The sequence below is a fragment of the Tachysurus fulvidraco genome, chromosome 20, assembly GCF_022655615.1.
Source record: "Tachysurus fulvidraco isolate hzauxx_2018 chromosome 20, HZAU_PFXX_2.0, whole genome shotgun sequence".
In the NCBI taxonomy this organism is placed as follows: Eukaryota; Metazoa; Chordata; class Actinopteri; order Siluriformes; family Bagridae; genus Tachysurus; species Tachysurus fulvidraco.
In genome coordinates this window covers 1,324,553-1,350,353 of record NC_062537.1, presented here as the reverse complement: position 1 = coordinate 1,350,353, position 25,801 = coordinate 1,324,553, and the positions used below count along the sequence as shown (strand labels likewise).

At 38.6% G+C, this 25,801-nt stretch overlaps 6 protein-coding genes across 6 annotated transcripts in view; all 6 read left to right on the top strand.

The window, feature by feature from the left end:
* LOC113650345 overlaps positions 1-25,801 on the top strand; it is a 243,721-nt gene that overhangs the window by 119,492 nt on the left and 98,428 nt on the right. The gene's annotated exons all lie outside the window — the stretch shown is intronic.
* LOC125139780 (protocadherin beta-16-like) lies at positions 903-3,525 on the top strand. The gene has a single exon (XM_047805199.1). The coding sequence runs from the start codon at positions 1,072-1,074 to the stop codon at positions 3,523-3,525; it is 2,454 nt and encodes an 817-aa protein (XP_047661155.1). The 5' UTR covers positions 903-1,071.
* LOC113650312 (protocadherin beta-15-like) lies at positions 8,244-10,842 on the top strand. The gene has a single exon (XM_047805198.1). The coding sequence runs from the start codon at positions 8,389-8,391 to the stop codon at positions 10,840-10,842; it is 2,454 nt and encodes an 817-aa protein (XP_047661154.1). The 5' UTR covers positions 8,244-8,388.
* LOC113650214 (protocadherin beta-16-like) lies at positions 14,947-17,584 on the top strand. The gene has a single exon (XM_047804643.1). The coding sequence runs from the start codon at positions 15,083-15,085 to the stop codon at positions 17,582-17,584; it is 2,502 nt and encodes an 833-aa protein (XP_047660599.1). The 5' UTR covers positions 14,947-15,082.
* Positions 18,181-20,815, top strand: LOC113650317 (protocadherin gamma-A8-like). The gene has a single exon (XM_047805203.1). It carries the CDS (start codon positions 18,419-18,421, stop codon positions 20,813-20,815), a length of 2,397 nt encoding a protein of 798 aa, XP_047661159.1. The 5' UTR covers positions 18,181-18,418.
* Positions 22,791-25,522, top strand: LOC113650311 (protocadherin beta-16-like). The gene has a single exon (XM_047805195.1). The coding sequence runs from the start codon at positions 23,066-23,068 to the stop codon at positions 25,520-25,522; it is 2,457 nt and encodes an 818-aa protein (XP_047661151.1). The 5' UTR covers positions 22,791-23,065.

Below are 25,801 nucleotides of genomic sequence, written 5' to 3'. Positions count from 1 at the left end.
AGAAATTTTTAATCTGCTACAGTCAAATTGTGTTATCACTTAGACTGTAAAACAGCTTTAAACTAGTTCCTTTATATCGTTTATTTTTTTCATATGATGACCGTGCCAAATGCTATTACACAGCACAGCTCAATTTTTAATGTTTAACATGACATTACATGAAAATTGGAGACTGAATTACAAGAAATAACTCATATTTATATATAATATAGAAGTACCAAAAATGATTTCAAACGAATCCTTTACGCAATGCCATCTATCTTTAAGATGTTACGGTCCCTTTAATGGAAATTTTCACCTTGTGACAACGTTTACTGTGTATGAAGAGCATGAGTTAAAGATTAAAAAACATCCTGAAATGATAAACAATAGTCTTGTCATTATAATATTTTCTTGTTATGCACATGATTGTCTTTAACTAACATGATAAAAGGAATTTCTCGTTTTGTGGGCAAGTAAAATGTTTATATCTTCGTCTCTATAGTGCTGAATGAGCTCCTGTCTCACTCACGTCCATTGTGCTCTTGTAGATAATCTTCTACACACAACAGAGATGTAGTTCTTTAACATTGCTGATATATCAGTGCGAGGTGTAAAAATTAAAGAAGAAATATGTTTACAAATCTTTCAGGAAATATTCACAGTGTGTGGATGGTTTCATTGTTTTTTTTTATTAGAATGTTATGTACATGTTCTTTGGTGTGGTGTATTGTAGCTCGTTCAGGTATACAGCAGATTAATATGACAAATCATGCTATGACACGTTTATCTCAGTGCGGATAGATTAATTGGGATTGAGTTTACGGAGCATGGGCCTGTGGCTGTTCCATACAAGAGCATTTTCAGCATTTGCACTCTAAGGGCCGCTATTGGACAAGTTTCATGTAGCATGAGTCTGAAAACCACCCAGAATCCTCCTACTGACGGTTTAATTAATGAGGGAAGAACGATTTCTTTTTGCTGCTCTGGTAAAAGCAAGTATCGTCAGACTCTGCTATTTTTGGTTACATGAATATTTCAATGTAAAGATTTGTGTTTTAAGAATGATCAGAGGATAACGTCACTATCAGTATGGTTTATATGCGTTCGTGTGTTGCTTCTCGGCATCGTCGGATGTCTACGACGCAGATAAAATGGCAGACTGTGTTTTTTATTTTCTGTGTGTACGGAATGGACTTTGGCTTTTGTCAAGCGCGATATTCAATCCCGGAGGAAGCTCCAGAAGGATCATTTGTAGGCAACATCGCAAACGATTTGGGAATAGAGATAAGTAGACTTATTTCTGGAAAAGCTCGGGTTGTAACAAAAGGCGGCCGGCAATATGTCGAACTGAGCAGAGACAAAGGCACCCTCGTAGTGAAGGAGAGGATAGACCGAGAGGAGCTCTGCAAGCAAACAACGCCCTGCAGCTTCAGCTTTGATCTGATCATGGAAAACCCCATAGAACTGCATCGGGTCACTGTGGAGGTTCAGGATATAAATGACAATGCACCAAAATTTCCTAAAGGTACCGTCAATTTACAAATTAGCGAGAACACAGCATCTGGGACTCGCTTCCCATTAGACAGCGCTGTAGATTTGGACGTAGGTGTAAATGGTATTGAAAGCTATTCTCTTACTCAGAACGATCATTTTAGGCTAACTAATGATCAGGCTGTCAACAAAAAATTGTTAGACATGGTTTTGCATCGTGAGCTCGACAGAGAGGATAGAAATAACTTAGAATTAATCCTCACTGCGTATGACGGAGGATCTCCTAAAAAATCTGGGTCAATGCGAATTCATATTTCTGTATTAGATGTGAATGATAATGCCCCGGTGTGTAAACAATCAGTTTATAAAGTAGAAGTGAAGGAAAATAATCCAATCGGTAAAGTCTTAACCGCTATAAGTGCAACTGACTCTGATGAAGGTGTGAATGGTCATGTGTCATATTTTTTAGCTCAGGCTACTGAAGAGGCCAGGAGGCTTTTTAAAATAAACTCAGAAACTGGAGCTATTACAACATTAGACACTTTAGATTACGAAACTGAAAAAGGCTTTGAATTAAATATCAATGCGATGGATAACGGAGGTCTGGCAGATACCTGTAATGTTGTAATAGAGATATTAGATGAAAATGATAACGCTCCCTCTATACAGCTTATGTCGTATTCAAACGTCATTGCAGAAAATTCACCAATCGGAACAACCGTGGCTGTTATTAATGTAGAAGATGTAGATTCCGGTCAAAATGGACTCGTGACGTGTAAAATAAATGAAAATGTGCCGTTTAAAATAGAATCGACGCTTTCTGATTACTATGTAATAATTACTGATGAAACTTTAGATCGAGAAAATATTGCTGAATACAACATCACCATTCTGGTGTCCGATCAAGGAAGTCCTGCAAAATACAGTAACAAAACTGTAAGTGTTAAGATTTCCGACGTGAATGATAACCCACCCGTATTCAGTTCTGAAGAATATAAAACATCCGTTACTGAAAACAACTCTCCGGGTGTGGCTGTGCTCACGGTAAAAGCGAGCGATGCTGACTGGGGTCCAAATGCGCGACTGTCTTATTTTTTGGGGGATAATAACATACAGGGCAACCCAGTGAGTTCTTTAGTCTCAGTGAATTCAGAGAGCGGGGTTATACATGCAGTCAAAGCCTATGATTATGAGCAAATGAAAAGTTTCAGCTTTAATGTGACAGCCCGAGACGGAGGGTCGCCTCCTTTAAGTTCTGAAGTCACAGTGACAGTCAACGTTCAAGATCAGAACGACAACGCTCCTCAGGTCCTCTACCCAGTACAGACCGGTGGCTCTGTGGTGGCTGAGATTGTGCCTCGTTCAGCAGATGTCGGTTATCTTGTTACTAAAGTGGTGGCTGTTGATGTGGACTCTGGACAGAACGCCTGGCTATCCTACAAACTCCAGAAAGCCACAGACAGGGCGCTGTTTGAAGTGGGAGCGCAGAATGGAGAGATACGAACTGTGCGTCAGGTCACAGATAAAGATGCCGTGAAACAAAAGCTCACTGTAGTTGTGGAGGATAACGGACAGCCGTCTCGCTCAGCTGTAGTTAACATCAATGTAGCTGTAGCGGACACTTTCCCTGAACTGCTCTCAGAGTTCACAGACTTTACGCACAACAAACGGTATAATGACGACCTCACCTTTTATTTAGTGTTAGCATTAGCTGCTGTTTCTTTCCTTTTCATCACGACTGTAGTAGTTATAATCTCAGTAAAGATCTACAGGTGGAGACAATCGCGCATCTTCTATCAGTCCAATCTCCCAGTTATACCGTACTATCCACCCGGTTACACAGACACAGGAGTTACTGGAACTCTGCCGCACATGTATAATTATGATGCTTGTATGACGACTGACTCGAGGAAGAGTGACTGTAAATATTCTACACTCGGAGGACAGAGTGTTTTAGTCATGGACCGCAGTTTTACAGAAACTATGCAACGTGCCTTGAGGGAAAAAGAATTCCAACAGGACCTAGAGTCACCGGAAGTGGTAAGGAAGTAACCTCTTAATCCATAGTATGTTAACGTTCATATGAAATGTGCTATGAAATAGCAGGCACATGTTTTTAGATTTTAAATATTATATATGCTGCTTATATCTAAGCATTTTAGATACAAAGCCAATTGAATGCAGTCAAAATGGGAAACAGAGGAAATTAAATAGAAGAAATTTTTAATCTGCTGCGGTCAAATTGTGTTATCACTTAGACTGTGAAACAGCTTTAAACCAGTTCCTTTATATCGTTTATTTTTTTTCATATGATGACCGTGCCAAATGCTATTACACAGCACAGCTCAATTTTTAATGTTTAACATGACATTACATGAAAATTGGAGACTGAATTACAAGAAATAACTCATATTTACATATAATATAGAAGTACCAAAAATGATTTCAAATGAACCCTTTATGCAATTCCATCTACCTTTAAGATGTTACGGTCCCTTTTGAGGAACATTTTCCCCTTTTGCCACCGTTTACTGTGCATGAAGAGCATGAGTTTAAGATTAAAAAACATCCTGAAATGATAAACAATAGTCTTGTCATTATTATATTTTCGTGTTATGCACGTGAGTGTCTTTAACTAACATGATAAACGGAATTTCTCGTTTTGCGGGCAAGCAAAATGGTTATATCTTCGTCTAGCGCTGTTCATCTCTATAGTGCTGAATGACCTCATGTCTCACTCACGTCCACTTTGCTCTCGAAGATAATCTTCTACACACAACAGAGATGTAGTTCTTTAACATTGCTGATATATCAGTGCGAGGTGTAAAAATTGAAGAAGAAATATGTTGTGCATGGTTTCATTGTTTTTTTTATTAGAAGGTTACGAAAATGTTCTTTGGTGTGGTGTATTGTAGCTCGATCAGATATAAAGCAGATTAATATGACAAATCATGCCATGACACGTTTTTCTCAGTGCGGATTGATTATTTGGGATTGAGTTTACGGAGCATGGGCCTGTGGCTGTTCCATACAAGAGCATTTTCAGCATTTGCACTCTAAGGGCCGCTATTGGATAAGTTTCGTGTAGAATGAGTCTGAAAACCACCCAGAATCCTCCTACTGACGGTTTAATTAATGAGGGATGAGCGATTTCTTTTTGCTGCTCCGGTAAGAGCAAACTGCGTCAGACTCTGCTATTTTTGGTTATATGAATATTTCAATTTAAAGATTTGTGTTTTAAGAATGATCAGAGGATAACGTCACTATCAGTATGTATTATGTGCGCTCGTATGCTTCTTCTCGGCATCGTCGGAGGTCTACAACTCAGCTAAAATGGCAGACTGTGTTTTTTATTTTCTGTGTGTTCGACATAGACTACGGTTTTTGTCAAGCGCGATATTCAGTCCCGGAGGAAGCTCCAGAAGGATCATTTGTAGGGAACATCGCAAACGATTTGGGAATAGAGATAAGTAGACTTATTTCTGGAAAAGCTCGGGTTGTAACAAAGGGCGGCCGGCAATATGTCGAACTGAGCAGAGACAAAGGCACCCTCGTAGTGAAGGAGAGGATAGACCGAGAGGAGCTCTGCAAGCAAACAACGCCCTGCAGCTTCAGCTTTGATCTGATCATGGAAAACCCAATAGAACTGCATCGGGTCACTGTGGAGGTTCAGGATATAAATGACAATGCACCAAAATTTCCTAAAGGTACCGTCAACTTACAAATTAGCGAGAACACGGCGTCTGGGAAACGGTTTCATTTAGACAGCGCTGTAGATTTGGACGTAGGAGTAAATGGTATTGAAAGCTATTCTCTCAGTAAAAGCGATAATTTCAAGCTTGAAATACATAATCAAGCCGATGGGCAAAAATATGTCGAAATGCTATTAGACCGTGAGCTCGACCGAGAAGAACGAGATAAGCTAAAATTAGTTCTGACCGCATATGACGGAGGATCTCCTAAAAAATCAGGTTCAATGCAAATTCATATTTCTGTTTTAGATGCGAATGATAATGCCCCGGTGTGTAAACAATCAGTTTATAAAACGGAAGTCAAAGAAAATTCTCCGTCTGGTAGTGTTGTAACTGCAATAAGTGCAACTGATGATGATGAAGGAATAAATGGTCTGGTCTCATATTCTATTGCGCAGGCAAGTGAAAAAGCCAGAAACGTTTTTGACATAAACGCGGAAACAGGCGCGATTACAATTTTACAAGGCTTAGACTACGAGAGTGAAAGAATTTATCAGTTAAATATTAATGCAATTGATAAAGGAGGCCTGGCAGACACGTGCAAAGTGATTATTGAAGTTATTGATGAAAATGATAACGCTCCCTCCATACAGCTCATGTCGTTTTCAAACGTCATTGCAGAAAATTCTCCAATCGGAACAACTGTGGCTGTTATCAATGTAGAAGATGTAGATTCCGGTCAAAATGGACTCGTGAAGTGTAAAATAAATGAAAACATGCCGTTTAAAATAGAATCGTCTCTTTCTGATTACTATGTAATAATTACTGATGAATCTCTCGATCGAGAAAACATTGCTGAATACAACATCACCATTTTGGTGTCCGATCAAGGAAGTCCTGCACGATACAGTAACAAAACTCTAAATGTTAAGATTTCCGACGTGAATGATAACCCACCCGTATTCAGTTCTGAAGAATATAAAACATCCGTTACTGAAAACAACTCTCCTGGTGTGGCTGTGCTCACTGTAAAAGCGAGCGATGCTGATTGGGGACCGAATGCGCGACTGTCTTATTTTTTGGGGGATGATAATATACAGGGCAACCCAGTGAGTTCTTTAGTCTCAGTGAATTCAGAGAGCGGGGTTATACATGCAGTCAAGGCCTATGATTACGAGCAAATGAAAAGTTTCAGCTTTAACGTGACATCCCGAGACGGAGGGTCGCCTCCTTTAAGTTCTGAAGTCACAGTGACAATCAACGTTCAAGATCAGAACGACAACGCTCCTCAGGTCCTCTACCCAGTACAGACAGGTGGCTCTGTGGTGGCTGAGATTGTGCCTCGTTCAGCAGATGTGGGTTATCTGGTCACTAAAGTGGTGGCTGTTGATGTGGACTCTGGACAGAACGCCTGGCTCTCCTACAAACTCCAGAAAGCCACAGACAGGGCGCTGTTTGAAGTGGGAGCGCAGAATGGAGAGATACGAACTGTGCGTCAGGTCACCGATAAAGATGCCGTTAAACAAAAGCTCACTGTAGTTGTGGAGGATAACGGACAGCCGTCTCGCTCAGCTGTAGTTAACATCAATGTAGCTGTAGCAGACACATTCCCTGAAATGCTCTCAGAGTTCACAGACTTGACGCTCCACAAACAGTATAATGACGACCTCACCTTTTATTTAGTGTTAGCATTAGCTGCTGTTTCTTTCCTTTTCATCACGACTGTAGTAGTTATAATCTCAGTAAAGATCTACAGGTGGAGACAATCGCGCATCTTCTATCAGTCCAATCTGCCAGTTATTCCGTACTATCCACCCGGTTACACAGACACAGGAGTTACTGGAACTCTGCCGCACATGTATAATTATGATGCTTGTATGACGACTGGCTCGAGGAAGAGTGAATGTAAATATTCTACACTCGGAGGACAGAGTGTTTTAGTCATGGACCGCAGTTTTACAGAAACTATGCAGCGCGCGATGAGAGAAAAGGAATTCCCTCAAGACCTAGAGTCACCAGAAGTGGTAAGAAAAAAATCTTTGAATCGATTGCATGTTAACGTTCATAAGAAATATGCTATGAAGTAGCAGGAACATGTTTTTAGATTTAAAATATTACATATGCTGCTTATATCTAAGCATTTTAAAAATAACGTCAATCGAATGCAGTCAAAATCGGAAACCGAGGAAAATAATTAGAAGAAATTGTTTAATCTTCTGCGGGCAAATTGTGTTATCACTTAGGTTGTTTTAAAGGTGAAAAAGTTCAATAAAAGGGACCGTTACATCTTAAATATAGATGGAACTGCGTAAACGGCTCATTTTAAATTATTTTTGTTATTTCTATAAAAATATATATTTCTATATTTCTATTTCTGTAAAAAAAAATAATTTCAAATGAACCGTTTACGCAGTTCCATCTATATTTAAGATGTTACGTTCCCTTTTATTGAACTTTTCCACCTTTTGGCAACGTTTGTTGTGCACGAAGAGCATGAGTTTGAGATTTAAAAACATAATGAAAAAATAAACATTAGTTTTATTATTACGATATTTTCTTGTCATGCAGCTTTGCAATCAAGTAAAATGTTTACATCTTCGTATAGCGCTTTTCATCTCTATAGTGCTGAATGAGCTCCAGTCTCACTCACGTCCACTGTGCTCTCGAAGGTAATCTTCTACAAACAACAGAAATGTAGTTCTTTAACATTGTTGATATGTTAGTTCGAGTTGATAAAATTAAAAAAATTAAAAATTTACAAATCTTTCAGGAAATATTCTCAGTGTTTCCTCGTTGGTGTGTGCAGGGTTGCATTGTTTTTCTATTAAAATCTTATGAAAATGTCCTCTGATGTGGTGTATTGCATCTCATTCCGAATTAAAGCAGATTAATATGACAAACCATGCTATGACACGTTTATCTGTGTGCGTTTTGATTATTTGGGATTGAGTTTACGGAGCATGGGCCTGTGGCTGTTCCATACAAGAGCAGTTTCAGCATTTACACTCTAAGGGCCGCTATTGGACAAGTTTCGTGTAGAATGAGTCTGAAAACCACCCAGAATCCCTCCTACTGACGGTTTAATTAATGAGGGAAGAATGATTTCTTTTTGCTGCTCCGGTAAAAGCAAGCTGCGTCAGATTCTGCTATTTTTAGTTACATGAATATTTCAATGTAAAGATTTGTGTTTTAAGAATGATCAGAGGATAACCTCACTATCAGTATGGTTTATGTGCGTTCGAGTGCTGCTTCTCGACATCGTCGGATGTCTACAACGCAGCTAAAATGGCAGACCGTGTTTTTTATTTTCTGTGTGTACGGAATGGACTTCGGCTTTTGTCAAGAGCGATATTCAATCCCAGAGGAAGCTCCGGAAGGATCATTTGTAGGCAACATCGCAAACGATTTGGGAATAGAGATAAGTAGACTTATTTCTGGAAAAGCTCGGGTTGTAACAAAGGGCGGCCGGCAATATGTCGAACTGAGCAGAGACAAAGGCACCCTCGTAGTGAAGGAGAGGATAGACCGAGAGGAGCTCTGTAAGCAAACAACGCCCTGCAGCTTCAGCTTTGATCTGATCATGGAAAACCCCATAGAACTGCATCGGGTCACTGTGGAGGTTCAGGATATAAATGACAATGCACCAAAATTTCCTAAAGGTACCGTCAATTTACAAATTACCGAGAACACAGCATCTGGGACTCGCTTCCCATTAGACAGCGCTGTAGATTTGGACGTAGGTGTAAATGGTATTGAAAGCTATTCTCTTACTCAGAACGATCATTTTAGGCTAACAAATGATCGGGCTGTCAACAAAAAATTTGTAGACATGGTTTTGCACCGTGAGCTCGACAGAGAGGATAGAAATAACTTAGAATTAATCCTCACTGCGTATGACGGAGGATCTCCTAAAAAATCTGGGTCAATGCGAATTCATATTTCTGTATTAGATGCGAATGATAATGCCCCGGTGTGTAAACAATCAGTTTATAAAGTAGAAGTGAAGGAAAATAATCCAATCGGTAAAGTCTTAACCGCTATAAGTGCAACTGACTCTGATGAAGGTGTGAATGGTCATGTGTCATATTTTTTAGCTCAGGCTACTGAAGAGGCCAGGAGGCTTTTTAAAATAAACTCAGAAACTGGAGCTATTACGACATTAGACACTTTAGATTACGAAACTGAAAAAAGCTTTGAATTAAATATCAATGCGATGGATAACGGAGGTCTGGCAGATACCTGTAATGTTGTAATAGAGATATTAGATGAAAATGATAACGCTCCCTCTATACAGCTTATGTCGTATTCAAACGTCATTGCAGAAAATTCACGAATCGGAACAACCGTGGCTGTTATTAATGTAGAAGATGTAGATTCCGGTCAAAATGGACTCGTGACGTGTAAAATAAATGAAAACGTGCCGTTTAAAATAGAATCGTCGCTTTCTGATTACTATGTAATAATTACTGATGAAACTCTCGATCGAGAAAACATTGCTGAATACAACATCACCATTCTGGTGTCCGATCAAGGAACTCCTGCACGATACAGTAACAAAACTCTAAATGTTAAGATCTCCGACGTGAATGATAACCCACCTGTATTCAGTTCTGAAGAATATAAAACATTCGTTACTGAAAACAACTCTCCAGGTGTGGCTGTGCTCACGGTAAAAGCGAGCGATGCTGATTGGGGACCAAATGCGCGACTGTCTTATTTTTTGGGGGATAATAATATACAAGGCAACCCAGTGAGTTCTTTAGTCTCGGTGAATTCAGAGAGCGGGGTTATACATGCAGTCAAAGCCTATGATTACGAGCAAATGAAAAGTTTCAGCTTTAACGTGACAGCCCGAGACGGAGGGTCGCCTCCTTTAAGTTCTGAAGTCACAGTGACAATCAACGTTCAAGATCAGAACGACAACGCTCCTCAGGTCCTCTACCCAGTACAGACAGGTGGCTCTGTGGTGGCTGAGATTGTGCCGCGTTCAGCAGATGTGGGTTATCTGGTCACTAAAGTGGTGGCTGTTGATGTGGACTCTGGACAGAACGCCTGGCTCTCCTACAAACTCCAGAAAGCCACAGACAGGGCGCTGTTTGAAGTGGGAGCGCAGAATGGAGAGATACGAACTGTGCGTCAGGTCACAGATAAAGATGCCGTGAAACAAAAGCTCACTGTAGTTGTGGAGGATAACGGACAGCCGTCTCGCTCAGCTGTAGTTAACATCAATGTAGCTGTAGCGGACACATTCCCTGAAATGCTCTCAGAGTTCACAGACTTGACGCTCCACAAACAGTATAATGACGACCTCACCTTTTATTTAGTGTTAGCATTAGCTGCTGTTTCTTTCCTTTTCATCACGACTGTAGTAGTTATAATCTCAGTAAAGATCTACAGGTGGAGACAATCGCGCATCTTCTATCAGTCCAATCTCCCAGTTATTCCGTACTATCCTCCTGGTTACACAGACACAGGAGTTACTGGAACTCTGCCGCACATGTATAATTATGATGCTTGTATGACGACTGACTCGAGGAAGAGTGACTGTAAATATTCTACACTCGGAGGACAGAGTGTTTTAGTCATGGACCGCAGTTTTACAGAAACTATGCAGCGAGCAATGAGGGAAAAAGAATTTCAGCAAGATTTAGAGTCACCGGAAGTGGTAAGGAAATAACCATTTAATCGATTGCATGTTAACGTTCATATGAAATATGTGATGAAATAGCATGAACATGTGTTTAGATTTTAAATATTACATGTCTAGCTTATATCTAAGCATTTTAGAAACAAAGACAATTGAATGGCGAAAGGCTGCCAGATTATCAGCAGAAACACAAAAGTTGGGGCCTTTGACATGTGGTGCAAAAGATGTGGTGCAAACGGTGGTGCAACCAACACAATAAAAAAAACACCATCCTGTACAAGAGTATGAACATCACATAACAACGGATTATACGCAGCTGCATATCCATACTTATGGACATCGGTCACTTTTGCTTGCATTGCTAGCTGTACATTGTTTAGTGCTGATCTGTATTTTGGTGACATTTTGGAAAGTACCCAGTATATAGAACAAAGTTTGTGAATTTTAGGTGATGTGCCAAGTGTGTTGGCAATTTCAAGATCATCAATATGGTGGTAGGATGAGATCCACTGTTGAAAGTAACTAATTCTCAAGATAATAAGAGCCACTAGAGCATGATGCATATTGGCCAGGCTTGGTGTTTTGTTCAGTAATTTTGTTAAGAATGTCTGTGTTTTTAAACCAATCCTGAATCATTTGACAGATGGGAACATACATGATGGTATGGCCAGGTTGCTCCAACTGATTCTCTATTGGCATTACACATGGATAGTTGCGTTCAAAAATTTTTTTTCTGTTGAGTGAAGACAACTTTGCACCTCTAGAAGAAGCAGTAAATAAAACATTACAGTCCATGACAGCACTTACAACTTCATCAAGTGTAGATTCTGCCATTTTGTGACCATTTCTCTGCAATATATCTGTCTCCCTGGTTACTGGCTGAGATAAGGAGCAGATCTGATTCAAATGCTGTACTATTTCTTGTGTAGCTGTATTTGAGATGTGGAGGATAGCCTGCATCTTTAGAAATAAGGAAGATAAATTCATTCTGAGATTATTTTTTAGTTCGATAGTGTCACTTTGTTCCTCATCCTCAACATTTGTCTCTGGACATTCTTGACACAAAACACTACTGACTTCAGAAATACTAGCTTGACCATCCTCACTGACAATGTCACTTCGAAATTCTGATGAAAGACCTGCTCTACTTTTATGAGAATTGAATGAATAGTACATATTTGTACTACAGTTACAGCCCTTATATGAACAGGCCACTGTTTCATGATTTTTAAAATGTTTTCTGAGATGGCAGAAGAGAACAGATTCAGAAAATCTATGCTGGAATGGGCATAAAGGGATCTGCATTTCCAAACTGGTTTGTATGATATCTTAACAAATGTGTTCTTAGACCATTAAGTGTCTTAAATGTACACATGCAATCATTATAGAGGCATGGGAGAGGGCTAAACCTGGAAAAGTGGCTGTGCAGCAGTCTGTAGTGCTTAAATAATTGCATTCTTAAAGTAAAAGAAGCTGCGCATAGCTTACACTGCCAAATCATATTGGAGCCCATAACCTGAAAAGCAAAAGAAAACAATTGCTAGTTTATGCTTCAATCAAAACAGTTACAATTTAGAATTCCTTATACTTAATACTAAGTTAATTAATATAATGGTTTAAAATCATGACCATGGAAGACAACTAACACTGTTGTACTGTTGTCATAGTGTTTCATATGATGTGTAGAGATAGATAATTGTATATTAATGTTTTATGCTATAACACCAAGTATTAGGAGGGCACTACAGTACATCATTGGTGCAGTGTTAGTGGTTCAATATCAAGTAGGAATATGGTAGTAGTTCTGGACTTATACCAGAGAGCACAGCTTTATACTTTAGATTCTGAACAGACCTTCTCAGGTGTGCGATTATCATTCTGTTAATGCACAGCTCAGGACTTGACCACAATATAGTTCTACATCAGTTTTCCAATTTAGTTTTAAAGCATATTAAATTGTATAGTCTGCAATCTCACTTGCTATCTCACTCTCTAATAACTGCATATCACTGGGCACCAAAGGCGACAACACATTACAAAAAAGTATCTTTTCCATTTTATTTAGTTTTTCCTCCACACCAGTTAATATAGGTTTTATATTAGTAAAGATTGCTTTTGTTGTTTTTAAATGTGGCGTGTAGCGTTGTGTACGTTACAAGCTCATTTACGGAGGTTTGAGATGAAAAAAACAAAAACCAAATGTCTTAAAAAATAATCTATAGCTTTTGTAACCTGCACTTCGCTTTGTATAGTGACTGCATCACCACATGGGTTGTTCATTGTCATTGTTTAATTATCCCTCACATCTATCAAGTCTGAATACACGGCTGAACAGTTTTTATAAAGTTTTGTTTAGAATAAACTTGTGGAACTGCTGACTATGGAAATACACTACATAAAAAAGGCATATTTATAATAGATTGTAAAAATCACACTGAACACTTTACATGTCACCAATGATCCTGATTAATGCCCACAAATGGAGCACAGACCCGATTCCTCACTGTGCCTCCAACCTGAGTGTCATTTCCATTTTGTACATGACCAAACTGTTGCAAAAGTTCAATTCCTCTGACCTTAGACATGTGAGCCAAAGAAAGCCAACGGAAGCCAGTCCTTAAACCAACCGACACGCTTACTACAGATAGTAACCCTTAATTAAATCACGCAAAACACTGGGGTTTATTTATTTATTTATTTTTCTAATAGCATTTTTAAAGAAAGTAAACATGTTATATTGGGGCATTTTGGAGAATGTTATTATTTATTATACTGTAATGTTATACTATTCTTGAAAAAAACCATTATACATATAGCTACATTCAATAAGATCCAACCTTCATGAATTAATTAAAGTGAAATATTTTAAAGTACATAATTTAAAATGTTTATTAGTTTATTTTTTTTCCAGTTAAAATATATCATCATTATATGTTTGGAGAGTTGTATAATAGATTGCTTGCAGTTTATGCTCATTTTGCCTCAATTTTTCAAAAAACGTTTGGAATTCTAATGTTGAAACAACAGAAATAAGTAGAATAAAATTATACTCTTAAGTGTCACATACTAAATCTGCTAATACTTAAGTTAATCAAAAATAATTAGTTTAATGGAATCAACAAATGAAAAAAGTACTAGAAACTCAAAATACTTAAGTTAGTTAAATTGCTCTATGAAATTAAGTTTAGTGTCTTTAAATTAAAGAAGAAGAAATAAAAGAAGAAATTAAAAATATATATATTTACATTTTTTTCAGGAAATGACCATCCCAAATGCTCTTGCACAGCTCAGTCTTTAATGTTTAATGTTTAACATGACATTGCATAAAATTGGAGATTGAATTACAAGAAATAACTGATACTTATATATAATATAGAAGTACCAAAAATAATTTCAAATGAACCGTTTACGCAGTTCCAGCTATCTTTAAGATGTTATGGTCCCTTTTATGGAAAGTTTTAACCTTTTGACAACGTTTACTGTGCATGAAGAGCATGAGTTTAGGACTAAAAATATCCTGCAATGATAAACAATAGTCTTGTCATTATGATATTTTATTGTTATGCACATGAGTGTTTTTAACTAACATGATAAACGGAATTTCTTGTTTTGCGGGCAAGTAAAATGTTTATATCTTCGTCTAGCGCTGTTCATCTCTATGGTGCTGAATGAGCTCATGTCTCACTCACGTCCATTGTGCTCTCGTTGATAATCTTCTACACACAACAGAGATGTAGTACTTTAACATTACTGGTATATCAGTGCGAGGTGATGAAATTAAAAAAGAAATATATTTACAATTTTTTCACGAAATATTCTAAGTTTGTCCTCGTAGGTGTGTGGATGGTTTCATAGGGTTTTTTTTCTGTTAGAATGTTATAGAAATGTTCTTTGGTGTGGTGTATTGTAGCTCGTTCAGATATAAAGCAGATTAATATGAAAAATCATGCTATGACACGTTTATTATCTCAGTGCGGTTTGATTATTTGGGATTGAGTTTATGGAGCATGGGCCTGTGGCTGTTCCATACAAGAGCATTTTCAGCATTTGCACTCTAAGGGCCGCTATTGGACAAGATTCGTGAAGAATGAGCTAAAAACCAACAAGAATCCCTCCCACTGACGGTTTAATTAATGAGGGAAGAACGATTTCTTTTTTGCTGCTCGGGTAAGAGCAAGCTGCGTCAGATTCTGCTATTTTTGATTAAATGAAGATTTCAATTTAAAGATTTAAATTTTATGAATGATCAGAGGATAACGTCACTATCAGTATGGATTATGTGCGCTCTTGTGTTGCTTCTCGGCATCGTCGAATGTCTACAACGCAGCTAAAATGGCAGACTGTGTTTTTTATTTTCTGTGTGTACGGCATGGACTTTGGCTTTTGTCAAGAGCGATATTCAATCCCAGAGGAAGCTCCGGAAGGATCATTTGTAGGCAACATCGCAAACGATTTGGGAATAGAGATAAGTAGACTTATTTCTGGAAAAGCTCGGGTTGTAACAAAGGGCGGCCGGCAATATGTCGAACTGAGCAGAGACAAAGGCACCCTCGTAGTGAAGGAGAGGATAGACCGAGAGGAGCTCTGTAAGCAAACAACGCCCTGCAGCTTCAGCTTTGATCTGATCATGGAAAACCCCATAGAACTGCATCGGGTCACTGTGGAGGTTCAGGATATAAATGACAATGCACCAATATTTCCTAAAGGTACCGTCAGTTTACAAATTAGCGAGAACACAGAAACGGGGACTCGCTTTCCATTATACAGAGCTGTAGATTTAGACGTAGGTGTAAATGGTATTGAAAAATATTCTCTTAGTCGTACCGATTATTTAAATCTGGAAATAAATGATGAGAGTGATGGAACTAAACATGTAGAAATGGTTCTCCATCGAGAATTAGACAGAGAAGAACAAAATGAGCTTAATTTAGTACTGACTGCGTATGACGGAGGATCACCCAAAAAATCAAGCACAATGCAAATTCATATTTCTGTATTAGATGCAAATGATAATAAACCCGTTTGTCAACAATCAGTTTATAAAGCCGAAGTTAAGGAAAATCTTGCAGCTGGTACCGTCGTAACTGCAGTAAGTGCAACTGATGCTGATGAAGGAATAAATGGTCTGGTATCATATGCTATTGCTCAAGCTAGTGAGGAAGTCGGAAACATTTTTCAAATACACTCGTCAACCGGACATATTAGTACAATGCGGGCATTAGACTTCGAGACAGAGAAAAATTATCAAATAAATGTTAAAGCGATGGATAAATGGGGCTTGGCAGATACCTGCAAAGTGGTTGTAAATGTCATTGATGAAAATGATAACGCTCCGTCCATACAGCTTATGTCATTTTCGAATATAATTGCAGAAAATTCTCCAATCGGAACAACCGTGGCTGTTATTAATGTGGAAGATGTAGACTCCGGTCAAAATGGGCTCGTGCAGTGTAAAATAAAAAATGATAACGTGCCATTTAAAATAGAATCGTCTCTTTCTGATTACTATGTAATAATTACTGATGAAACTCTCGATCGAGAAAACATTGCTGAATACAACATCACCATTCTGGTGTCAGATCAAGGAACTCCTGCACGATATAGTAACAAAACTCTAAATGTTAAGATTTCCGACGTGAATGATAACCCACCTGTATTCAGTTCTGAAGAATATAAAACATCTGTTACTGAAAACAACTCTCCGGGTGTGGCTGTGCTCACGGTAAAAGCGAGCGATGCTGACTGGGGTCCAAATGCGCGACTTTCTTATTTTCTGGGGGATAATAATATACAGGGCAACCCAGTGAGTTCTTTAGTCTCAGTTAATTCAGAGAGCGGGGTTATACATGCAGTCAAAGCCTATGATTACGAGCAAATGAAAAGTTTCAGCTTTAACGTGACAGCCCGAGACGGAGGGTCGCCTCCTTTAAGTTCTGAAGTCACAGTGACAATTAACGTTGAAGATCAGAACGACAACGCTCCTCAGGTCCTCTACCCAGTACAGACAGGTGGCTCTGTGGTGGCTGAGATTGTGCCTCGTTCAGCAGATGTGGGTTATCTGGTCACTAAAGTGGTGGCTGTTGATGTGGACTCTGGACAGAACGCCTGGCTCTCCTACAAACTCCAGAAAGCCACAGACAGGGCGCTATTTGAAGTGGGAGCGCAGAATGGAGAGATACGAACTGTGCGTCAGGTCACTGATAAAGATGCCGTGAAACAAAAGCTCACTGTAGTTGTGGAGGATAACGGAAAGCCGTCTCGCTCAGCTGTAGTTAACATCAATGTAGCTGTAGCGGACACTTTCCCTGAAATGCTCTCAGAGTTCACAGACTTTACGCACAACAAACAGTATAATGACGACCTCACCTTTTATTTAGTGTTAGCATTAGCTGCTGTTTCTTTCCTTTTCATCACGACTGTAGTAGTTATAATCTCAGTAAAGATCTACAGGTGGAGACAATCGCGCATCTTCTATCAGTCCAATCTCCCAGTTATTCCGTACTATCCACCCGGTTACACAGACACAGGAGTTACTGGAACTCTGCCGCACATGTATAATTATGATGCTTGTATGACGACTGACTCGAGGAAGAGTGACTGTAAATATTCTACACTTGGAGGACAGAGTGTTTTAGTCATGGACCGCAGTTTTACAGAAACTATGCAGCGCGCGATGAGGGAAAAAGAATTCCAGCAGGATCTAGAGTCACCGGAAGTGGTAAGGAAAAATGTTGAATATAATTTATTTAAATATATTTGTAGCATGTTTTAGGAAGGAACCTTTATGCTTTTTTAAACTATAATATTATCAGATATAAAAACTTAGAAGATTGTTTAAGCCTTATTTAACCGATTAAAGTGAATGAATTAGATAGATAGAGAGAAACTGAGTATAACATCACTGTGACTTGCTTTGATGAGCAAAAATTGTCAAAGACAATTTTTTCATATTAGAAAGATTAAATCAATAAATATCAGTGTATTATTTTCTTTAACAAAATAAATCCTGAAAAATATTTTAATTATGCTTTACTAAAGTTACATTTATTTTGGATTGAAAATGTACCACGTGCGTTTAATTGACTCGTGACGAATCACGTGAGCAGAAAATTAATGAAACGTTTGTAAGAAACTTGATTTATTTTTTCATGTGTAGTTTTTTCAAAGTCTGCGGTATATATTTGTTTCATCCAAGCATCAAAAATATCATTCATATATAAACATATGTTTTGGAATTAATTTTCTCATTAAAAATTGGTCATGTATCTAAATTAACGTGCCATGATTTTACAGTCTAAGAAATAATATTCGGAAAATATCTGTAATACATTGTATTGACTCAAAGGGCCGCTGTTTAACAGCACAGTTCTTGTGTCGTGGCTCAAAGCCTCAAATCCTCCCATATCCTCGCGTTGCACCAGCAATGAAAAAAATAAGGCCGTCCTTTGGTTTCTCGCCGCATTGGTAGAAAAACCTTTGTGTTGTTCAGTCACGAAAGGATTTTTATTTAATTTTAGCGACTCTGTGGATACTGAATCTTGAAAAAATAACAGTATTGATACATAAGATACAAATTATTTCCAGGAAAGGCAGGGAAATAGCCGCTATGGCGTGGTGGCACACGGTCCTGCTTTTCTTCCTCTTTTGTTCTGACTGCGCGAGCGGGCAGATCTCTTATTCTATTCCCGAGGAAATGGAGAAAGGGTCGAGGATCGGAAACATTGCTCAGGATTTAGGTTTGGATTTAAAAAGACTGAAATCGGGGAAATCACGTATATTTTCTAGTGATACCGCAGCATACGTGGAACTGAACAAAGAAAATGGATTGCTTGTCATTAAAGAGAAAATAGACCGGGAGGCTCTTTGCGCTAAAATAACTCCCTGCGCGCTTCATCTCCAAATGATTCTGGAAAACCCAATGGAGTTATATTCTGTTACAGTGGAGATCACGGATATAAACGACAATGCTCCTAATTTTCAGAACAATGAATTGAGGTTTGAAATAAGCGAATCAGCAATGATCGGTGCCAGATTTGTGCTAGGCGAAGCTGTCGATCCGGATGTTGGGATAAACGGACTTAAGAGCTATTCCCTTAAACCCACGGATAATTTTGTGTTGGATAAACAAGGAGATGTAACGAAGATTGTGGAGATGGTGCTACAGAAGCCCCTAGATCGAGAAAAGCAAGCGACCATAGATTTGACGCTGACTGCTTATGACGGAGGAGAACCACAGCTATCTGGAACGATGTTTATACATATAACGGTAGTGGATGTTAATGATAATGCTCCGATATTTAATCAAAAAATTTATAAGGCTTCAATATCAGAGAATGCGATCAAAGGCACCAAAATAATAACAGTAAGTGCTTCTGACGCAGATAAAGGCTCAAATAGTCACGTGACATATGTCATATCTGACGCAATGGACAGATCTGTAGCCAGTAGCTTTCTTGTAAATGAGCAAAGTGGAGATGTTACATTAAATGGTCAGCTTGATTATGAAAAATCAAACATTTACCAGCTTGTTATTCAGGCCAGAGACACAGGAGGACTCTCTGACACATGTAAGTTAATTATTGAAGTCTTAGACATAAATGACAATAAACCAATTATTGATGTTCTTTCTATGTCTAGTTCTATATTAGAGGAGGCTAAGCCAAGTACTGTGGTTGCCATGTTGAAAGTAAATGATCCAGATTCAGGAGCAAATGGACAGGTTCACTGCATGATTAATGATAATATTCCCTTTACTATCAATTCACCATCAAATAATTTCTTTACCCTCCTCACAGAGGGTGAATTAGATAGAGAGAGAGAAGCTGAGTATAACATCACTGTGACTTGCTCTGATGAAGGAGTTCCCTCACTGTCCAGCAGCACTTCTCTCCGTTTACACATATCAGATGTTAATGACAACGCACCTGTTTTTGAGAGAAATAATTATGAGGCCTATGTGGTGGAGAACAACACACCAGGTCTCTCTATATTCACAGTGAAGGCCAGTGATGCAGACTACAACCAGAATGCTCGAGTGTCTTATATTTTAGAAGAGAGCACCGTCAATGGACTTCCTGTGTCATCGTATGTATCAGTCAGTGCTGATAGTGGAGTCATTAACGCTATGCGCTCTTTAGACTACGAGCAGTTAAAGGGCTTCCATTTCCATGTCAGAGCACAGGATGGAGGCTCCCCTCCACTCAGTAGTAACGTGACAGTAAAAATTACAGTCCAAGATCAGAACGACAACGCTCCTCAGGTCCTCTACCCAGTACAGACAGGTGGCTCTGTGGTGGCTGAGATTGTGCCTCGTTCAGCAGATGTGGGTTATCTGGTCACTAAAGTGGTGGCTGTTGATGTGGACTCTGGACAGAACGCCTGGCTCTCCTACAAACTCCAGAAAGCCACAGACAGGGCACTGTTTGAAGTGGGAGCGCAGAATGGAGAGATACGAACTGTGCGTCAGGTCACAGATAAAGATTCCGTGAAACAAAAGCTCACTGTAGTTGTGGAGGATAACGGACAGCCGTCTCGCTCAGCTGTAGTTAACATCAATGTAGCTGTAGCGGACACTTTCCCTGAAATGCTCTCAGAGTTCACAGACTTTACACAACACAAACAGTATAATGACGACCTCACCTTTTATTTAGTGTTAGCATTAGCTGCTGTTTCTTTCCTTTTCATCACGACTGTAGTAGTTATAATCTCAGTAAAGATCTACAGGTGGAGACAATCGCGCATCTTCTATCAGTCCAATCTCCCAGTTATTCCGTACTATCCACCCGGTTACACAGACACAGGAGTTACTGGAACTCTGCCTCACATGTATAATTATGATGCTTGTATGACGACTGACTCGAGGAAGAGTGACTGTAAATATTCTACAATCGGAGGACAGAGTGTTTTAGTCATGGACCGCAGTTTTACAGAAACTATGCAGCGTGCAATGAGAGAAAAGGAATTCCAGCAAGATTTAGAGTCACCGGAAGTGGTAAGGAAGTAACCTATTAATCGATTGCATGTTAACGTTCATATGAAATATGCTGTGAAATAGCATGAACATGTTTTTAGATTTTAAATATTACATGTACAGCTTATATCTAAGCATTTTAGAAACAAACACAGTCGAATGCAGGCAAAATAGAAATAGAAAAAGGGGGAATATAATAGAAGAAATTGTTTAATCTGCTAAAGTCAAATTGTAACGTCACTTCGACCATAAAACAGCTTTAAACCTGTTCCTTTATATTGTTTTCTTTTCTTCAAATGATGACTGTTTCAAATGCACTTGCACACCTCAGTCCTCAGATCAGAAACACAAAAGATGGTGCTGATTAATGCCGACAAATAGAGCACAGACCCAATTCCTCACTGTGGCTCCAACGTGAGCTTCAATTCCACTTTGTATGTGACCAAACTGTTGCAAAAGGTCAATTCCTCTGACCTTAGACACGTGAGCCAAAAGAAACCAAAGGAAGCCATTAAATCAACCGACATGCTTATACAGACAGTAACCCTTAATCAAAACTTGCAAAACATTTTTTTTTTAACAGCATAATTTATTTTTCTAACAGCATTTTTAAAGAAAGTAAACGTGTTATATGGGGCATTCTTGGAGAATCGAATTATTTATTATATTGTAATTTTATACTATTCTTGAAAAAAAAATTCTTTACACATTTAGCTAAATAAATTAAGATCCAACCTTCATGAATGAAATGAAATGAAATATTTTAATATACATAATTTCATTTTTTTTTTCAGTTTATAAATTTCATCATTACATTTGAAGAGTTGTACAATAGTTTGCTTGCACTTTATGCTCATTTTGCCTCAATTTTTTAAAAACTTCGGAATCGGAATTCTAATGTTGAAAGAACAGAAATAAGTACAATGCAATTATACTCTTACAAACTTAGTCTGCTAATAGTTCATATCATAATCATAATAGTTCATATCATAATCATAATAGTTCATATCATAATCATAAATAATGTGTTTAATAGAATCAAAAAGTGAAAAAAGTACTAGAAACTCAAAATACTTAAGTTGAATTGTTTTATGAAATTACGTTTACACTACTCTATTTACTATACTTAATTATTTTGAGCATTTGGGTTTACAGTTCAGTCAAAATCAGAAACAGAGGAAAATAAACAGAAGAAAATGTTTAATCTGCTGCAGACAAATTGTGTTGTCACTTAGACTGTAAAACAGCTTTAAACCAGTTCCTTTATATAATTTATTTTCTTCATATGATGACCGTCCCAAATGCTCTTGCACAGCTCAGACTTAAATATTTAATGTTTAAAATGACATTGCATGAAAATTGGACATTAAATTACAAGAAATAACTCATAATTATCACCAAAAAAATAATTTAAAATTAACTCTTCACACAGTTCTATCTATCTTTAAGATGTTACGGTCCCTTTTATGGTACTTTTTCACTTTGTGACAACGTTTACTGTGCATGAAGAGCATGAGTTTAAGATTAAAAAACATCCTGAAATGATAAACAATAGTCTTGTCATTATAATATGTTCTTGTTATGCACATGATTGTCTTTAACTAACATGATAAAAGGAATTTCTCGTTTTGTGGGCAAGTAAAATGTTTATATCTTCGTCTAGCGCTGTTCATCTCTATGGTGCTGAATGAGCTCCTGTCTCAATCACGTCCATTGTGCTCTCGTAGATAATCTTCTACACACAACAGTGATGTAGTTCTTTAACATTGCTGATATATCAGTGCGAGGTGATAAAATTAAAGAAGAAATATATTTACTAATCTTTCAGGAAACGTTCATAGTGTATCCTCGTTGGTGTGTGCATGGTTTCATTGTTTTTTCTATTAGAATGTTATGAAAATGTTCTTTGGTGTGGTGTATTGTAGCTTGATCAGATATACAGCAGATTACTATGACAAATCATGCTATGACACGTTTATCTGTGTGAGTTTTGATTATTTGGGATTGAGTTTACGGGGCATGGGCATGTTGCTGTTCCATACAAGAGCATTTTCAGCATTTGCACTCTAAGGGCCGCTATTGGACTAGATTCGTGTAGAATGAGCACGAAAACCACCCAGAATTCCTCCCACTGACGGTTTTATTAATGAGGAACGAAGGATTTATTTTTGCTGCTCCGGTTAAAAACAAGCTGCGTCAGATTCTGCTATTTTTGGTTACATGAACAATTCAATTTGAAGATTTGTGTGTTAAGAATGATCAGAGGATAACGTCACTATCAGTATGGTTTATGTGCGCTCGTGTGCTGCTTCTCGGCATCGTCGGATGTCTACAACGCAGCTAAAATGGCAGACTGTGTTTTTTATTTTCTGTGTGTACGGAATGGACTTCGGCTTTTGTCAAGAGCGATATTCAGTCCCGGAGGAAGCTCCAGAAGGATCATTTGTAGGAAGCATCGCCAATGATTTGGGAATAGAGATAAGTAGACTTATTTCTGGAAAAGCTCGGGTTGTAACAAAGGGCGGCCGGCAATATGTCGAACTGAGCAGAGACAAAGGCACCATCGTAGTGAAGGAGAGGATAGACCGAGAAGAGCTCTGTAAGCAAACAACGCCCTGCAGCTTCAGCTTTGATCTGATCATGGAAAACCCCATAGAACTGCATCGGGTCACTGTGGAGGTTCAGGATATAAATGACAATGCACCAACATTTCCTAAAGGTACTATCAATTTACAAATTAGCGAGAACACAGAAACAGGGACGCAATTCCACTTAGACAGCGCTGTAGATTTAGATGTAGGAGTAAATGGTATTGACAGCTATTCTCTCAGACCTACCGATCATTTCAAATTGAAAATAATTAATGATGCTGATGGCAGAAAAAATGTAGAAATGATTCTAGAGCGAGAATTGGACCGAGAAGAGCAGGAAGAGGTGAAATTAGTTCTGACTGCATATGACGGAGGATCTCCTAAAAAATCAGGCACAATGCAAATTCATATTTCTGTTTTAGATGCTAATGATAATGCCCCGGTGTGTAAACAATCAGTTTATAAAGCGGAGGTCAGAGAAAATTCTTCATCTGGTACAGTCGTGACTGCAGTAAGTGCAACTGATGCTGATGAAGGAATAAATGGTCTGGTCTCATATTCTATTGCTCAGGCAAGTGTAGAGGCCAGGAACATTTTTGACGTAAATACGGAAACAGGCGCGATTACAACTTTACAAGGCTTAGACTACGAGAGTGAAAAATCTTATCAATTAAACATCAAGGCAACTGATAAAGGAGGGCTCAAAGATACATGTAAAGTAATTATAGATGTTATTGACGAAAATGATAACGCTCCCTCCATACAGCTTATGTCGTTTTCCAATATAATTGCAGAAAATTCTCCAGTCGGAACAACCGTAGCTGTTATTAATGTAGAAGATGTAGACTCCGGTCAAAACGGGCTCGTAAAGTGTAAAATAAATGAAAACATGCCGTTTAAAATAGAATCGTCTCTTTCTGATTACTATGTAATAATTACTGATGAAACTCTCGATCGAGAAAACATTGCTGAATACAACATCACCATTCTGGTGTTCGATCAAGGAAGTCCTGCACGATACAGTAACAAAACTCTAAATGTTAAGATCTCCGACGTGAATGATAACCAACCTGTATTCAGTTCTGAAGAATATAAAACATCCGTTACTGAAAACAACTCTCCAGGTGTGGCTGTGCTCACTGTAAAAGCGAGCGATGCTGATTGGGGCCCAAATGCGCGACTTTCTTATTTTCTGGGGGATAATAATATACAAGGCAACCCAGTGAGTTCTTTAGTCTCAGTGAATTCAGAGAGCGGGGTTATACATGCAGTCAAATCTTATGATTACGAGCAAATGAAAAGTTTTAGCTTTAACGTGACAGCCCGAGACGGAGGGTCGCCTCCTTTAAGTTCTGAAGTCACAGTGACAATCAACGTTCAAGATCAGAACGACAACGCTCCTCAGGTCCTCTACCCAGTACAGACCAGTGGCTCTGTGGTGGCTGAGATTGTGCCTCGTTCAGCAGATGTGGGTTATCTGGTCACTAAAGTGGTGGCTGTTGATGTGGACTCTGGACAGAACGCCTGGCTCTCCTACAAACTCCAGAAAGCCACAGATAGGGCGCTGTTTGAAGTGGGAGCGCAGAATGGAGAGATACGAACTGTGCGTCAGGTCACCGATAAAGATGCCGTGAAACAGAAGCTCACTGTAGTTGTGGAGGATAACGGACAGCCGTCTCGCTCAGCTGTAGTCAACATCAATGTAGCTGTAGCGGACACTTTCCCTGAAATGCTCTCAGAGTTCACGGACTTTACGCAACACAAACAGTATAATGACGACCTCACCTTTTATTTAGTGTTAGCATTAGCTGCTGTTTCTTTCCTTTTCATCACGACTGTAGTAGTTATAATCTCAGTAAAGATCTACAGGTGGAGACAATCGCGCATCTTCTATCAGTCCAATCTGCCAGTTATTCCGTACTATCCACCCGGTTACACAGACACAGGAGTTACTGGAACTCTGCCGCACATGTATAATTATGATGCTTGTATGACGACTGACTCGAGGAAGAGTGACTGTAAATATTCTACACTCGGAGGACAGAGTGTTTTAGTCATGGACCGCAGTTTTACAGAAACTATGCAGCGCGCGATGAGGGAAAAAGAATTCCAGCAGGATCTAGAGTCACCGGAAGTGGTAAGGAAATAAGGTTGAATATAGTTTATTTAAATGTATTTGTAGAGTGTTTTAGGAAAAACATTTATGGTTTTTAAAATGTAATATAATGAGACAAAAACGTAGAAGAAAGTTTAAGCACTTAAACGATTAAAGGGAATGATGTCTACGGGTTTGGAATCATAAAACCACGGTTCTGAGAGATAAGTATAAAAACCTCTCTATTTCATTTATAAGGCGTTTTCAAAGATATGCGTGAGTTTCGTCCTGTTTGTCCTCTAATGTGGTGCCCCTCTTTGAGGCTGAGGTTCT